Here is an 18220-nt window from a genome sequence, read left to right as displayed (position 1 = left end):
AGCTAGGGGCACAAAGGTTCATCCTCCTTAATGTCTTCGTATGTTTGCTTCTTTCTGTTTTTGAATTCCTTGCAAATTTCTAGCTCCTCTGCTACTAATTTTCAGTAGTATCACTATTCATCTAGTATATGAATAATTTTTACTTTTTTTATTGTTAATTGTTGCTTCATTGGTTGTCTATCTTGCCTCTTTGCTACCAGTATCTTTTCTGTTATATTATTCTCGCAATCAGGTTTCATTAGTTGTTCTTTTATGCAAAAAGTCTAGCCGAAACAGTCTCTAAACCTCAAAAAGGTTGGGGTAAGATCTACATAAATCCTACCCTCCCCATACACCCACATGTAAAATTACACCGAATATGTTGTTGAAAATTTCTCACCAGTGCACACCATATTCAACAAATGTAGATCAAAAGAAATGGACGTTGCAATATCTCTGTGGCGGAAGTGAAATGATGAACTGTCAGAAAACTTGTGTTACGAGTTCATGCCACTATGACATAAACGAACAAGTTATGTCCCTTGTTACATGACCATCCTGAAAGGGAAAGGGCGAGGGGAGGGGTACATTCAGGGAAAGTTATGTCAGAATCATTTATCATTCATTGTGGTACATTAGTACATAAGTACAAAAATGAATACATATCCAAAAGCCATATGTTAGTGCTAACTGCTAAATAAAGTAAAATAGTCTATCATAGCAAGAAAATCTACTGCTTATATATTTAAAATAGTGCTAACTTCACAAAAGGCGCATGCCTGATTTTGCCCCTCAAGGGTCTAGACAAGAGTTGGGACCTTCTAGAGAAACCCAAGATAACCAAAAGAAAAGTGACAAACGAATGTGAAATTTCTGTCCATAACTATCACAATCATCAGTTACACGACCCCAGAAGGAAGGCGCATTACCAGCTGTCCACCGAAAACACTGCAATAAAGAAGAAAATGTAAAAGGTCATAGTCAATACAGAATGATGAGGAATGGCAGAGGATAAGAAACAGATGGACATGAGAGAAGCTTATTTTACCTTTTAACATAGTAGTAACAGAAGTCTGCTAGGATAAAGGTTTGAACTATTTCAGATATCAAAACCATAGAAGGCCATAGACCATAACCCAATGCTACCAGCAGATGGCCGCGACTGTCCAAAACCTGTCACAAAGCAACCAAAAAATCATAAGGTTGTTTGAGCTAAATAACATGCTAACAAAATCTAAATATGTGAAAATTTGCCCAACCAATACATCAAACATCTTGATCAACCAATTAAAGAAATAATTGAACATCCCTAATCAATTCCACATAACATAGTGAGTACTTGGTATGTGATCACAATGCAACTCCTTGCCTGCCTAACTAATGGTATTCCATACAGTACAACTTGGCCAGCCAACAAGGAACATGAAATCATAACATCATATCAGCTCGTTAATTGTTCGTCAAAAAACCATGTTGGGTTAAATCATAAAATGTGGCATCCCTACAGGAACTATGAATGACATTCAAATAAAGTTATCTGAAGAGTTTTAAAATCCAATTACTACAAGAACTGCGAATTTGCAAATCAAACCTGGAGAACCCAGTGAGCGCAGCTTAAGAACCTTGCAACACCCAATGCAAATACATAATGAGCTGTGAATGGTTCAACTATCTGTGTACAAAACAACAAAGAGGTGGTCAAAGGCAAGTAAAGGCAGTTCCCACACCGCACAAAAATAATGAGGGAGAGAGATGGGGGGGGGGAACCGATAGCATGCAATTATACCTTAGTGTTTTGCATGACACGAAGTTGAGGTAGCACAGAAACTGCCTCCAAGTAAACACAGAACGCCCAGAAGACTCTATTGACGAAGAGATGTGATGTAGATGGATGAATTAATAAAGCTAAGGCAGCACAAGGGATCACCTGCAGAAAACGGAAAAAAGAACAGATTACAATGAAAGATTCTAGCCATTTCACATTCTTAGATAAAACTGAAAGCCACTCTGACTCCATTCAGAGTCCAGAGAAAATTCTATGAAAATGAAAGATTCCAGCCAAGGCAAAATAAGAAGCCTCTCTGGTCACTTCACTAACATGCTTTTACTAAACTGCAAAATAATATATGAACAGATTACTACTTCAAAATGCTTACAAGCAAATAAAACAGAAACCAATAACAACGCCTCAGTCCAAATGATGATGAAAAAAATTGTATTCCCTCAGTCACATTCTGTTTTACATAATTTGATTGGTTAATGAGTTTAAGTTTTCAAATTTAACTTACGAACTACACAAGTAATAGTCATCACCTCTAATAAAACTAATTGAACCATTTTCATTATCTTAAATCCCCTAAATAACACAGATCTCAATAATTTAACACTACCAAGAAACATATATTCATGCTGGTGTGGATTTTGCCTAAGAATACATCTAATGTCTTAATGTGTGCTATATATCAGTGTTTTGGACGGCGAGAGGCGACAAAAGGCGACAAGGGCCTGCCTCGCCACGCGGCGAGGCGAGCGGCGAGGCGCTCGCCTTTTTGAATCGAGGCGCCAATTAATACCAAATAAGTGGATATATATATATATATATAATAAAATATTACTAAAAATATTTATGAAATATATATAATAATGAATTGCATATTTTGATATAATTACATACAAAATAAGAGGAGTATAATTGTTAAAGAAGAGAGAAAATATAATAAATATTAAAAGTATAATTTATTTTATAAATAAAAAAGGACACACTTATCTAGAGAAACTCTTTGTCTCTAGTTTTCTTTTTCAAGAAAAGTTGAAAAGACTCTACTTTTTGAAAAAAGATAAGAAAGCTGTGTACTTCCTTTACTTTTCAAGAAAAAACTCCTCCTCTTCTTCTTCTCTCTTCTTCTCTGTACTTTACTGTACTTTTCAAGAAAAAACTCCTCCTCTTCTTCTTCTCTGTACTTTTTCAAGCTGAGCAGCAGCAGCAGACGCGAACTCGCAGCAGCAGCAGTCGCGAACTCGCAGCAGCAGCAGTCGCGACAGTCGACTTCAAGTTTCCAATCGCAGCAGCAGCAGTCGCGAACTCTAATTCCAGTCGAGGGATTGATTTCAAGTCTCCGGTCGCGAAATGAGGAGCAGCAGTCGCGTCATAAGTTTGAAAAAATACCCAAAAAAAACCCTAATTTGATTATTTGGCTTTTTAATTATTAAAATTCAGACTTCTAAAAAAAAAGAAGAAAAAGGCGACGCCTATTGCATCGCCAATTCCACGTCACCCCTCGCCTTGGCTCGCCTTTTTGATCTCGCCACGCCTTGCCTGAAATAGGCGCAAACCCCTCGCCTCGCCTCGCCTTGTCGCCAAAGGCGAGAGGCGCTCGCCTTTAAGAACACTGCTATATATCGTAAGTGACTACACATTATGTTCAAAATACTAAGACACGATACGAAAACATTATTGGATCTGTTATCTATGAAATTATGAAGATGTTAAAATGCACAAAATTCATTTTACACATCCTGAACATTGTTATGACAATATATTATAGGTTTGTTATTACAAGAATAGAAGGTTTCCTCTATATCATGTGGCGAAGTTAAATGTAGATTGGAGATTTGGAGACAGACCCTAGAGTTTAAAGGCTTTAGATTGAGCAGTACTAAAACAAACCACATGGAGTGCAAGTTTAGTATTGCATTGAAGGATTGATATACAAGTCATCCTCAAGTGAGGAAACTTCAAGTATCTTGGGTCTATCATCAAAGGAAATAAGGAGATCAACGGAGACGTCGCACATCGTATTGGAGCAGGGTGGATGAAATGGAGGCTCGCAGGTCCTATGTGATAAGAATGTGCCACCAAGACTTAAAGATAAATTCAAAGTGGTTGTTAAACTGACTATGGTGTACATGGTGAAGTGTTGACCAGTCAAGAACTCGCACGTTCAAAAGATGAAGGTAGCAAATATGAGGATGCTTCGATGATGTGTGGACATACTATGAGAGACGGGATTAGGAGCGAAAACATACGGGTCAAGGTGGGAGTAGCCTCCATGGTGGACAAAAATGAGGGAAGAGAGGTTAAGATGGTTCGGGCATGTGAAGAAGAGGAGTGCAAATGTCCCGGTGAGTGGCATAGGGCACGTGAGTATTTTTCCTTTTTCAATATTTTCATTGTAGCGTTTTACTCTTGCATTTCTATAAATTGTCCTCAAAAATGATTTTCTTGAGCTGAGGGTCTATCACAAACAACTTCTCTGCCCCACGAAGGTAGGGGTAAGGTCTACATACACCTCACCCTCTCCAGCCCCCACGTGTGGAACTATACTAGGTATGTTGTAGAAATAGTAACCAATGTTACAAAACTGAAAACATGCAAAAGTTAATACCTGCACGATTTTCTGATATAAATTACGTAGTAGGTCAAACAACCCTTAATATGTAAACCTTTTATGCGTCAGAAAATGTTATTCTTCATTACTTGAGAGTTGGCCAAGTACATCTAGTATTGCATAAAAGAGAGTGCCTATTGCCGGCAATCCTTTTAGACTCTAGCATTCTACAGGTTTCAATAACTATTCTACTGTTTCCTGGCAACCAGTTCATAATATAAAACAATGCAGAGATTTGTATATGGAAAAAATTATTCAGAGCAAAATAACCTCGCATCTGATAACTTAATATCATTTTCATATAATCAAAAGAATTAACAATTATGAAAAAGTCGTGCAAAAACCACTAGCAACATATTTTATGCAGAAAAAAACAAATAAGTCAAACAGTGAAACAGAAGACACCAAATCAATATTTGGAAATAGCATTGCAAGGGACGAGACCAGAGAATGATACCGTTAGTTGTGCATAATACACTTATACTTTTGAATTGCTTAAACCAATCAATAGACCTTTATATCAATAAAATGACTTCTGAAGTCCAAATAACTCAAATTAGCCTCATTACTTACATGTAATATCCATGAGCACACATACATATACACACTATAAACATAACAAGATATTTCTTGGAGATGAAAATACCAAATGAGAAACTAGCCTCAACTATGTACAACTCAAGAAGAAAACTAGAAAAAGGTATACATAAGTTGTTTGTGACTTACCACGTAATAGATTAAAAAATTGTCTTTGTCCTCCATGTAACTTGATCTAAGATTAAACCGGATCATATAAATAACCCATAAGGTCGTAGCTAACGTAGCTAAATCAAGTAAGGTGTGTATATCATATTCCATGACAAAACTGCAATACAGTCTAACAGCCAAAAACATAGCAGTGAGCTCCTGGGATTTGAGTGAAAGACCTGCAATGATATACATCAGAGTCAATCAGAACAAACTGAGGCATAGGATTGAAACAGAAATAAAAGACCAAGGTCCCTAATAAATGTTTCAGTTTCCACATTGAAATCAAGAAATAGATCCCTAATGGATGAAAAATGTGTACCTTCTAAGAAAGAAAGAGGATAGATGAGAAGAAAAAAAACTCAAAACCAAAATTTAATAGGATCCCTTAAAAATGTATAACTTGACGGGTTAGTGTGAGATTATCCACTCAGTTACACACTCTTTGAATAGGAAACCATTTTCTGTAAGATCCTGGCTTTCGAACTTGGTGGGTCTTTGAGATCCTGTCGATGACCTATGTTGAAGGGATATCTGTCACTTTTTATTTTTTGGTTTAGTTTCTTCACTTAAATTCTCTCTAAAATGGTACAACAGACGGCAGCGCTGCCTACCAGCTAATTAGCTTCCGATGTATCACTAGCATTGTTTTTATTAAAGGAATGGTAAAATGATCAAATCAATTGAAGATTAAAGTCTTTCTTTCTTCCTGAAAATGTAAAAGAAACCACCCATACTCTTATAACTCAAATTGGATGACTTTTAAAGAGCTCAAGGAAAAATCTTTTGTCAATTTCAAATGAAGACCTTTAACTAGCAGGGAAGTCATGAAAGAAAGTTTGACTACTTTACTCAATCTCAAGAAGGTTGTTTTACTCCTTTTTTTGTTCCAACTCAAAATATTGTCACTTTCCTTAATGAGAAATCTTTGTGCTGTTAATAACTGTGCTTGTTCAAAATCCCACACAAAGTTTCTAGCTTTACTTGGTTGGTCATTAGAAAAGCCTGCTTAACTGAACCTTTACAGAGCAGAGGTTTAGGTTTGCAGATTTTCTCAAGATGTCTGTTATGTTGACAGGATGCAGAAAACAATAAGCATCTATTCCTACATAGCAAGACAACAGTAAATCTGTATTAAATGTTCTTTGGTATTCTTGGAGTGAGCTGGTTAAGAGCCCGTTTGGATTGGCTTAAAAAAAAGTAGCTTTTAAGTCAAAAATAAAAAGACAAACATAAATGAAATAAAAAGTAAGGGGAGACCTACTTTTGGTTTTTGACTTATTTTAAGTCATTATTGACCTTGCCAAACACTTCTTAACTTATTTTTAAGTTGTTTTTTATATTTGTCAAACACTTCCAGAAGTCAAAAACTGACTTACAAGTAGATTTGACCAACTTTTAAGCCAATCCAAAAACCCTCTAATACCAAAACTACTTTTCAAATGTTTAACAGTTGGAAGGGAGTGGGGGTAAACGAAACGCAGAGGAAGATTGGTGGCAATGCATCCCAGCATGCATATGGTGGACAGTGTGGAAGGAAAAAAGAACTCAAGAAATCTTGAAGATAGAAGCAATCACATGCAGAAAATCAAGATGAAGTGCCTCAGTTTCTTCTATTTTTGGTGTAGACAAGACCTAATGGGGGATATAGATGATTTAGTAGAATTCAAGGACAAGTGTAAAGTCAGTTGAACCCAAAATGTAAATCTCCCTCATCATCTCTCGTGATGGGTTTTTGTGATACATAAAATAGTAACCTTATCAACAAACAAAAAAAAAACTGTGCTTGTTCAAATAGTAGGATCCATTCTTGTTCCAAAAAGAAGATTAAACCCATCTACTGAGTGGTCTTTAATAAAAGGAAAGCGATCCATAAATGATTAACAACATGTTCAATGGTAAGGTATCGCCACTTTGGCTTTTACTTCCACCATCTCATATTTTACTTCTTTCCAATGGATGTGTTCAATTTTTTTTAAAGAAACTAAGAGACTGCACATATACTAGTGTAACTCATGTTTACTATGTTAAGAGACATCATCTCTAGCAAGACCTCCAAATCTGAAGCAAGTGCTCTAGCACTTCTTTACAGTCACCTCACAGATCTAAAACTGCTAACTACGAGAAGACATACTGCTTTACACAGCTGAGTGTACTCCTTTTGACTAATGTTTGCAATGAAAAAGAAAAAAAAACCAAAGCAAGTTTTGCAGCTACTTCATTTTAACCTACAACAATGATTGCACTCTTTAAGAACAAGGCACCGAAAGGCAAAGTTGATAAAATTTACTGGTGGATCATACAATTCACTAGTCACATTAAAAATACTACAAAATCAACACCACTCAATAAAATTTAAAATGTATCTCTTAACCAAAAAAGGGAATAGCATATGACTACAGCAGACAAGATTCCCCAACCCCTTTTCATCACAATCCTACTCTTAAAACCTAAGAAAAAAGTAATTTTAAAAAACAATGCAATCAAACGTGAAAAAATCTGCTCTAGAAGTCCATAACAATACAATATCTAGTAATAACCCTTCTACTATTTCCTCACTTCAAATTTCGAATCCAACAAACAAAACCCTTGAATTCATCAGCAGCTGAACCAAAAAACCTCTAATCTACGAAGTTCGCATATTTTTTCCGTAAAACATATTGTTTCTACCCTAAATGACCAATCAATAAACCTAACAAAACCAATCTGCTACTTAGATCTTCCGAAATTCAGGTCAAAGAAGCAATCTTTTCTAATTCATCCGTTCAATAAACAATAAAAGGAAGGCATTTTTGAAGATTTTGAGGTAAATAAATTACCGGCACAAGTTTTTTCTTTCATGAGCTTGTAGATGAGAACGGAGATTCCAATTGAATGAACAGCTTCAGCGGCGACGAAAAGATTATCGTGATCGTGGACGATGGCGCGTAGCAACACCAACGCCGCCATACCGGTAATGACGGCCAGAAAAGCCTTGACCTTTGGCGGTTGCCGGCGGACCCATGTCGACACGACTTGGATCGGCCTCCGTGTCGTCCTCATACTGATTTTTCTCGATTTGTGGATTTACCCGAAATTCGACGATGAAATCTAAGACTGAAATATTGGAACTTCAAAATGAAAAAAATAGCACTAGTAATTTAGGAATCCTGTTTGGAGTTGGACTGGGACACCACTAACTATGCACCTACCTACATACGTTGTGGGTGGATATATTTATTTATATTTTTCTTTAATTATGCCTTGTGAAGTAGTATATACTTCTTGGACCAATATTATTATGTGATTTAGCAACTGTAATTCTAAAATTACTACTATTATTTATCCCTAATTAAATGTCTCAATATATAATAGATCTGCCAAATAAAATCTTATTTTTTGTAAAATATGGCAAACTTTTTGAAGGATATTGAAGGTTACATTAATATGATGAGGCCATGAGGGTGTAATTTGACCTTTCAGATTTTTTAAATATCAAATTAAATTATTTGTTACTTCTTCACCACTAAATTAACACTCTTTGTGAACATAATTCTACCACTTGAATAGAGTTTTCTTCACCACTGAATAAACTCTTTGGGAACATAGTCTTACCATTTGAATCTGAATTGCCTCTAGGAACGAACAACATGAATATGATGGTACCGACACAAGAGTATCAACAGGTGGTTGCAAATGCAGCTAAACTGAGTTCAAGAAACAAGATAGCAAGTTTGGGTAAACAGAAACTAATAGCAATTCCAGGTAAAAAAAGAAAGAATCAGACTAGCCAAATCTGACTACACATTCTATACTAATTCTTACAAGAACCTTGTTAGTTCTACTCCTCTTTCTTCTTCTTTTTTGCTGGACCTGGGGACTTCAATTGTATTTCCCCCACATTCTGGGATATATGACAACATGTTATAAGCTAGAAACAACTTCTGAATGTCAGGTAAAATGTATTAATCAAAACGAAGCTGATCTTTTCAAGACAGGTTTCAGCTGCTTGTCCTCCTCAAGTGAAATCATTCCCAGATGGGATGGATCTTCAAGCATCATCTTTGCCACCAAATAACCAGCAATTGACCATGTTTGGTATTTACGAGCTTGCTTGCCAATGAATCGGCCAAGTTTTCCATCATAATATTCAGGCCACCCATCCTTGGACAAGCGTTGTTCAGCAACTTCAATGGCACGCCTTGCAAGCTGAGGTCTCCCCGTCTTGATACATGCTGCTGTGAGGAGCCATAGAAGCACTGTAGCCAGAGACAATCAAATATGAGAAGGACCTACACACTTCTTTTTATCATAGTAGGCCATACAACGAAAACCACAATTATAAAATACTATACATGGGCTGAGCGGCACACATTCATGACAAAATCTTTCTGTCAATGATGTTTCTAGAGAATTTAATACCCAGTTTTAGGCAGTTTCTGAAGTCCATGGGCTTGTTTTGTTAAGAACTAAGAGTGATTCAATAACCCAAACAAATTATGCAGATCAATCAGTTCATCCCTATTATATTCCAAAATTCAGTTAAAACCATGGAACAAAACAAGTTAGATAGGTACCTGGCCATGATCCCCCATTGTGATAGCTCCATCTAGTGTTTTTTGGGTCGCATCCTGTTACAATCCGCCACTCATGACCCTCTATAGCCGGATAACAAACCTTCAAGGGCATCTCTCCTACCAATTCGTGCCAGCGTGACTCAATAAGTTCCATGATCTTGGTTGCCTGTTCGGGGGTTGCTAAGCTTGATAAAATTGCAATACAGTTGCCTAAGCAAAACCAACGGAAATCCATGTTTGAAGGACCAACATTTCCAAGGAAATAACCACCAGAAACTGGCATGAAATCAAAAACCCATTCTGGAAGAGAATCAGGCATGACATTAAACTTGTTGACTGCTGTGTGGGAATATTCTTCAGTTTTATATCGGTAAATGTCATTAAGTTGCTTTAAATCAAGCCAAAAATAATTTCTCATGTGGTAGCTCAACGCATGCAGTCTCTTCACAATCCGTTCTACGAACTCCTTCCCTTCAGCATCATGCTTGAGTAAAAGAAGTGCACACCTTAAAGCCATGAAGAATAGTGCCTGTATTTCTATTGGGTACCCATACACACCCTGATATGTTTGTTTACCACAAAGTAGTCAGTGAAACTGCAGAATATAAGTGCATACTTAAGCACAGAAGATACAGAAGGGCAAGTTTCTTTTAGTTGCAGCAAACACTTGCACATTATGTATTTGAATGTAAAGGTTGATATGAAAAAAGAAGAGAGATAAAGAGAGACATGTATACAAGAAATGTTTAGGGAACTACAGAAAGAGATGCCACTTGAAAAAATTTCCACCTAATCTCAACATTTCATGCTACATGAAGAGATGTACTACAGCTATGAGAGTCCTATCTTTCTAGTAAAATAAGAGTACAATATTCAGCCTATCTCAAGTTGGTGAAACCAATTATGTCATGGCAAAAGAGCATATATTATTTCAACTCCACAATATACAAGCAGCATGTCTATGAACAATGACTATAAAAGAATATGAGTTTGAAAATATGACAACCCTATCCGAAGGGGAATTAGAGTAACTGAAATTTACAACCTCCATAAATTTTCAGTATATCAAACATATGGACACATACTGAGTATGTATATCATTTCAGAACAGTAAGAACAAGCTTAAAAAAGAAGAAACTCACCATTCTACGATCTATCATAGAGCACCCATCGGCACAAAGAAGAGTTGGAAATGTGTCAAACCCCTCTGAAAGGCATAAACTGAGTATCAAGCGCATACCCTTCTGGCATTCAGGCAGCTCAGACAAGGAGGTGTCCCCTGTAGACTTTGTGTATGCACGAAGTAATATAATCCACCAAAATCCAGAATCAATAGGAGCCACTCTTCCTATTGCACTCTCACCAAAATCTGCAATTAATGTCTCGGTATTTCTAACCGGATCATGGAGTACTTTGAAACTAGCTGGCATTACACCCTCTCCCAGTTGGAACCGGTCTATCTTTTTCTCCCATGATTGAAGACGAAGAGTTTTCAAGAGGAAATTCTTTACTATTTCGGGTTCCCTGTTCATCAGAAAAGCCAGCGCACTTGGAACAAAGTCTCTGACAAACACCTGAAGTTAAAGATGGCTATTAACAAACATCCTGATCATGAATAACAACCACTACAGAACTTTTGTACAACTACCTCCTCCATGTACAACAAAAAGAATCTTTTTCCATCATGTCTTTAGAAACACTTATCAACTACAAGAAAGAGATATTCCAGACAAGTGCATTGACCGATGAACTTTGCAAGAATACAACTCAATTGCTCACTGACCTGACTTTCTTTCGAGTCTTCTAACAGCAAAGGAAATTATCCTGTCCAGAAATTAGTGTATCTAGAAGATAGCTAGAGTGGAGATCCCAGTAAATCAGGAGTTTGGAGTTGGGGAATACAGTGCCCAGAACACATAATTGGCATTCAATTATATCCAACTATTGACCCTTTCAATTGAACATGGAAACTTTCATTATTATGGAAGGATAAAAGGTTAGAACTCATTAAGTGAAAGCCTACAAAAATATCTCAGAGGAATAAGATGGCATCTCTACTCCCCTCTGAATAGTGATCTTCTGGCAATTAGCATAATTTATTAAGAGCCAAACATTGTTGACCAATAAATTTATTGCCTTGCAGTAGATGATTATAAAAGGGCACTTCGTATTTGGACCAAAAGCATAAGAGAGTAATAGTACATGGTTCCCAATGGTAAAACTAAACTGACCTGATTACTATACTACAGAATACAATTATCCCATGCACAAGTAATCAAGTATAAGCTGTTTTCTACTGTAGTACTGTTACATAGTGCAAAAATTATTCAATCAAATCAACTATAGATAAACTTTACACGAGGTAATGGTAATTCTAATTCCTATAGCAACTGCAGAGTATGTAAATGCCAAATTATGAAATCAATGATTCACACTAAGCAAGCATAAAATTCTTCCAGTGACAGAGACAAAGTTAACTACTCAATACAACAATGCACACACCATTGACAATGTAACAATTACAACATAACAGGCTTTACCTGATCATAGTTGAGCTTTTCATCTGAATTATCTAGTGCAGCAATTGTCCCAACAGGCTGTCCACGAAAGTGCACCAACGTACGCCTCAAAGAGTCCCAAGCCTCAGCAACCATAGGATGTGGCCCTTGCCCAAAAGGTGACCTGGGAGTAGTGAACTCAGATCTTTTTGATGGAGAAAATATACAATCAAAATGCTCCAAAGCACGGAAGAAATTTTCAGCTCTAGAAGGGGGATGAGGAGAGAACCCCAGTTGAGTTTCAGTAAGGGACTTCTCATCATATGAGCCTTGCCTCTCAATGTTCAAGTTTCTTGGCCTAGGTAACCTCGAGAAATCAATGTCTTCCAATTCAGTTACACTACTACATGAATCAATATTTTTTATACTACTATCATTGTTAGATACATCCCCGGAATGCGTTGACATTCTTGAAGCCTCTATGGATTTACAAACTATTCAGAGGCTCAACAATCTGCATTAAAATCACAAGTCAGCACCATGCATACCGATAAAAGTTTGAAATAAGGGGCATAGCTTGAAGAGACTAAACGAACCAAGAAAATCAATCACAACCCATATTTTACTTTGGCCCTTTGATATGTCTTTAATCAAACAGTAGAGGCATTAGCCCAATTAACAAAACAAGAAATCATCATACAGATGTATCAAGATATGTCATTAATCAAACAGTAGAGTGCACCTTTGATTCAACTATCAAGATTCTCTTTCTTTAATTTTCTTTCTTCTTTCGAATCAAACAGGGGAATCATCTAACAGATATAAAAATCGATAACCCATATCAAAACTTCCAACGGAGCCCAATCCAATGCATGCATTTATCTCGCAGAAAGCCACACAATGAAGAAGACAGACGATTCTATAAATTTATCTCTATTAACGACTATACCATTACACTCTATTTGGACCCATTTCACATATATCACACACACAATAAAGAAACCATGTTCTTGAATGGGCATTTGAAACTTACACATACGACGAACGAAATCGGGTGAAAAAGCAAGAAAGAGCGAAGGCACCAACCATCAAAGGCGGACCAAAAAAAAAAGTACAAGAAAGAAAGAGAATCGTGATAGTTGAGGGGCATAGCTTGAAGAGACTAAACGAACCAAGAAAATCAATCATAGCCCTTTTTCTACTTTGGCCCTTTGATATCTCATTAATAAACAGTAGAAGCATTAACCCAAATTAACAGACCAAGAACCTTAGATTCAACTATCAAGATTTTCTTTCTTTAATTTTTCTTTCCTCTTTCGAATAAAACAGGAGAATCATTACAACAGATGTATAAAAATCGATAACCCATATCAAAATTTCAAACGGAACCCAATCCAATGCATGCATATACTACTAAAAATCTCACAGAAAGCCACATAATGAAGAAGACAAAACACAAACTAGTTGGGTGTCAATCGATTCTATAAATTTATCTCTATTATCGACTGTTCCATTACGCTCTATTTGGACACATTTCACATATAAACAAGAAAAGTAGTGCACCTTACATTCAACTATCAAGATTCTCTTTCTTTAATTTTTTCTTTCTTCTTTCGAATCAAACAGGGGAATCATCACAACAGATGTATAAAAATCGACAACCCATATCAAAATTTCAAACGGAACCCAATCCAATGCATGCACGTACTACTAACAATCTCGCAGAAAGCTACATAACGAAGAAGACAAAACAACTAGTTAGGGGTCGATCGATTCTATAAACTATCGATATTATCGACAATTCCACTACGCACTGTTTGAATCTATTTCACCAAAAATATAAACAAGAAATCACAAATACAATAAAGAAACCATGTTCTTGAATGGGCATTTGCAACTTACACATACGACGACCGAAACCGGATGAAAAAGCAAGAAAGAGCGTTGGCATGAATCATCAATGGCGGACAAAAAAAAGAAGAAGAGAGAAAGAAAGAGTAATGGGAAAGTGACAGGTTACTCACAGATGAATGGCGGAATGGATTTTGGATCGTTGCTTGTGCTACTGCGAGTCTGCATTATTTGTGTACGTACCATCCATAGCTGTGTCACGGAGAGAATGTGAACTGCCAATAATCAATTACTTGTTTTCTGGCATTTGGATTTTTCCACCCTCTCTAGTCTCTACCAATATATAAAGGGGTTCGGGGTACACGAGAGTAGTGTATAAATTCTTTAAAAAAATTAAAATAAAATTTATTAAATTCTTTTTTAAAAAATTAAAATTAAATTAATATATTTAAAAACTACATAAAATATTTTGTAATTGCAAGTTAACATAATTAATTATTCAAAATTTTAAAGGATTGGTAAGAAATTAAATATCTACTATTGTTTTGTCTTTATTAAAGATTCTAATTTTGATTTTACATTGCAGGTGAAGATGTTAATTATAGCATTCTTGGAATCTATGTTACTTCAAATTCTCTCACATTTATATTGGATTATTCAAAAATAAATATTCTCTATGCTCAATAACGGTTGCTCATTATTGACTTGATATAACCATTAAGAAACAATAAATAATAGGGATAATTTTATTATACTATCCTTTGATTTTATTAAATTTAATATTTTGAGAAATGTGTTAAATGATAAATATCATTTAATAACAAGAGTAAAATAGACACAAAAAATAAATTATTTTTTGACTTTTTAAAATTAAACAAGTATTATTGAACAACTATTTTTAGTATATCAAACAACTATTATTGAACGGAGGGAATATAACTTTTTAAAGATACAACGCAAATTTGACAATATGTATTACTCCGTAACTTTGCAAGTAATGCCTCTCCTATAAAATATCAAACCTCTTTACAAGAAAGGGCAAATATGAAGGAAAAAAATTCAAACATTCATTCTGAACTTTGAACAATTTAATTATTTTGAACGATGAAAAAAAATCTAAAAAATTTAGTAAATATGAAATGTATGGAGTAAGAATCTAAGACCATCTCCAACCCACCTCTATTTTACTCTCCATTCTCTATATTTGGAGAGTAAAATAGAGAATGGCACTCCAACCCACCTCCAAATCACCCTCTATTCTTCAAATTTAGAGAGTTGAATAGTAGTTCTCCAAATTTGGAGAACTACTATTCACACTCTCTATTTCACTTTTTCATTATTTTATTATTATTTCTATTACTTTCTAATTAACATGTTATTTTACATATAATTCCATTAATTAAAGATCTAATATTCATAATTCTTTTTTAAATGTAATATAATATTTTTAAAAAATATTATTTAATATATATTATTTTAATTTCAAATTAATAGTATTTTAATTTTTTTCTAATTTTCGTGAATAATAAAATTTTATTCTATTATTAATTTTCATTATAAAGAATACGCAAACTTAAAATGGCAAGATGAAAAAATTTAATTTAAAAATACAATACATAATTTGATAATTTAAATACAAGATAACAATACAATATATAACAATTTAAATACAGGATAACAATACAATATAATACATAACATAATAATTTAAATACAAGATAAAATGCAATACATAACATAATAATTAATTGATCACAACAATAATTTAGTAATCAGGTAGGTCGTTTCCAGATTTAGCACTATTCGAAAAAAAATTAGGATATGATTCCGAGAATTATTGTGATTGTGGTTGTGATTGCGGTTGTGACTGTGGTTGTGATTGCGGTTGTGACTGCGGCTGTGATTGTCGATTTATTTTTTCAAGTATTCGTTGTTGTTCTCGTTGCAGGTAATCATGAACATTTGGATCACTAATAGTTTCTAAATTGTTTATTAAAATTTTAGTTTCGTCTCTAAATTCCTTGGCTTTGATATATCTATCTAGCCTATCGCCGTCCTGTTGTTTGGATGTAGCAGACTCTGATAACATCTTCTCAAGTCGATTATTTTTTGTTTCGAAAAGTTTCATAGCTGACGAAAGACCTTCATCTTTTGATCTCTTTAATTTTGATTTCTTCACCCCAATAGGTCGTTCAGATGAAGTGTAATGACCTGAAAATTTCTCATTTAAATTAAGTGAAAAAGATGATAAGTTAGGAGATGATACTATAGGTGATGTAGGACTAGGAGCCTCAGACTTCGATGATTGCAAAGTAGAGCCTTGTCCTCGAACTTTTTGCAATCATGTTTTAGAATTATTGCAGAACCGTCACGTTTTTGGAGAAAGAAAGTGCTACATGATATAATGACTACATGTATTATACTGCACAACATGATAATTGAGGATGAACGTGATCTCAATGCACCAATTCAAGATGTCGTAGAGGCTCCAACTCCAACTATATAAATGATGGTAGATGAAAATCTCTGATTTGAGCAATTTGTAGCTAGACATAAAAAAATTAAGGACAAAAATGCTCATTTTGAACTCCGTAATGCATTAATAGAGCATTTATGGGAGCAACGTAATAATTTTGAAAATTGAGTGTTTATGTAATTGTATGTCACTTTTATTTGAATTTGTCCCCTAATTTATGTATTATATTATATTTTCTTGCAATTTATGTTATTTAAAAATTTAGAATAAATTATAATTTCATATCATATTAAAAATTATATAAAGTAATTATTTGGGGAAAAAGAAATAAAGGATTTATATTATGAAATAAGAAAATAAGAATGAAATAGAAATAATAATATAATATTGAGGAGAGAGAAAAGATTCATTTTTAGAGAGTAAAATAGAGAATTGGGTTGGAGTTGATTGTCTGAAAAAATAGAAAACTCTATATTTGAAGAGTAAAATAGAGAACTGGATTGGAGATGCGAGCAAAGCAATCTATAGCTTGGAACAACATTGCTCTTCAAATTCAAATATGCTACCAACCAGTTTGCCTAACGAGAGGTCTAAAGATATAGCTACACTACAATTTGGTTTGATTCAAAACTTTACTAAAGAAGTTTTGTGTTCCCCAGTACTCCAGCAGTACATGATGACATGACATGTAGTCCCTCCGTCCTTTTTTAGTTGTCCACTTTAGAAATGGCACACAGATTAAGGCAACAATGATTAGCACAGTAAAGTTACAATTTTACTCTTATGACAACTTTTCACTTCAAAATTACAACCACTTATTTGAATTCAAGTGAAATAAATTGGAGGGAAACAACATACACTTTTACAATTTTCAAGAAGTGTAAATAAGGGTATAATAGGAAAAAATTTGTTGTTCTTTCTTGATTTATCAAAATGGACAACTAAATAGGGACAACTAAAAAAAAAAATATGGACAAGTAAATAGGAACGGAGCGAGTATATACCTAATATAGCTAGTACTCCTTCGATCTCTTTTTACTTAGGCCCAAATCCATTGGTGGCCTCCTAAAGTTGATAATAATTTTTATTTAGACACTTTAATTAGACTTTGTTCATTTTAGGCATTTCATGTCAGGTTGTATAGTGTGTCATTTTGACGCTTTCTGCTGACATGGCAAAGTAAGTGTGATACACTCGCTATTGACGCGTGAGGGGCTTATTTAGCCTATTTTGTTTTATTTTTTCTCTTCTTCTTCCCTCTTTTATAGTCATTATCTCTCCCATTATTTCTCAAAGCTTAAAATATTTCAATGGAAGTTATATCTTTTGTTATAATAATTTCAATTTAAATTTCGTATTGCAAGCTTAGGTAAACCCAAAAAGAAATAAGAAATTGAACCCATATCAACAACACCCCAAATCATGTAAAATTCAACCACAATAATCCTAAAGAAAAAGGTAAAAATGATTCTTCAAATTAAGTGTATCTATGGTCACAATTGCCCACATACAACTAGGGGTGGCAAATGGTTGGATTGGATCGGATTTGGATGGATTGAGCAAAAATGGTTTGGATTACAATTCACCCAAATAGAATATGGGCAAATATGAATCTGGTCAAATATGGTTTAGGTAAAATGGTTCTAATCCATTTAAAAAAATCTGTTTTTCAAAAAAAAAAAAATTACCCCTCCCCCGGATAACCCCACCCCCCGGGGCGCCCCC

General features: G+C 34.8%; 2 protein-coding genes across 3 annotated transcripts; both read right to left on the bottom strand.

Annotated features, from left to right (window-relative positions):
• Positions 1-513: 513 nt before the first annotated feature.
• Positions 514-8300, bottom strand: LOC125852216 (uncharacterized). The gene is made up of 6 exons (XM_049531951.1): positions 7934-8300; positions 5094-5293; positions 1766-1906; positions 1571-1651; positions 1028-1152; positions 514-927 (listed from the first exon to the last, which is right to left on the bottom strand). Exons 1-6 carry the CDS (start codon positions 8154-8156, stop codon positions 879-881), a joined length of 819 nt encoding a protein of 272 aa, XP_049387908.1. The 5' UTR covers positions 8157-8300; the 3' UTR covers positions 514-878.
• A 481-nt stretch (positions 8301-8781) lies between these two features.
• Positions 8782-14322, bottom strand: LOC125852190 (probable alkaline/neutral invertase B). Of its 2 annotated transcripts, none has more exons than XM_049531924.1 (5): positions 14193-14322; positions 12211-12682; positions 10813-11244; positions 9671-10229; positions 8782-9352 (listed from the first exon to the last, which is right to left on the bottom strand). In XM_049531924.1, the coding sequence occupies exons 2-5, from the start codon at positions 12634-12636 to the stop codon at positions 9063-9065; spliced, it is 1707 nt and encodes a 568-aa protein (XP_049387881.1). In that variant the 5' UTR covers positions 12637-12682; positions 14193-14322; the 3' UTR covers positions 8782-9062. The 2 variants fall into 2 exon arrangements, with proteins under 2 accessions (XP_049387881.1, XP_049387874.1); XM_049531917.1 differs by having other exon boundaries at positions 14071-14204.
• Between the last annotated feature and the right edge of the window lie 3898 nt (positions 14323-18220).

Source organism: Solanum stenotomum, chromosome 1 (genome assembly GCF_019186545.1).
Source record: "Solanum stenotomum isolate F172 chromosome 1, ASM1918654v1, whole genome shotgun sequence".
NCBI classification, from domain to species: Eukaryota; Viridiplantae; Streptophyta; class Magnoliopsida; order Solanales; family Solanaceae; genus Solanum; species Solanum stenotomum.
Note: the sequence above shows the minus strand (reverse complement) of the source record. Positions and strands in the feature narration are given on the sequence as shown.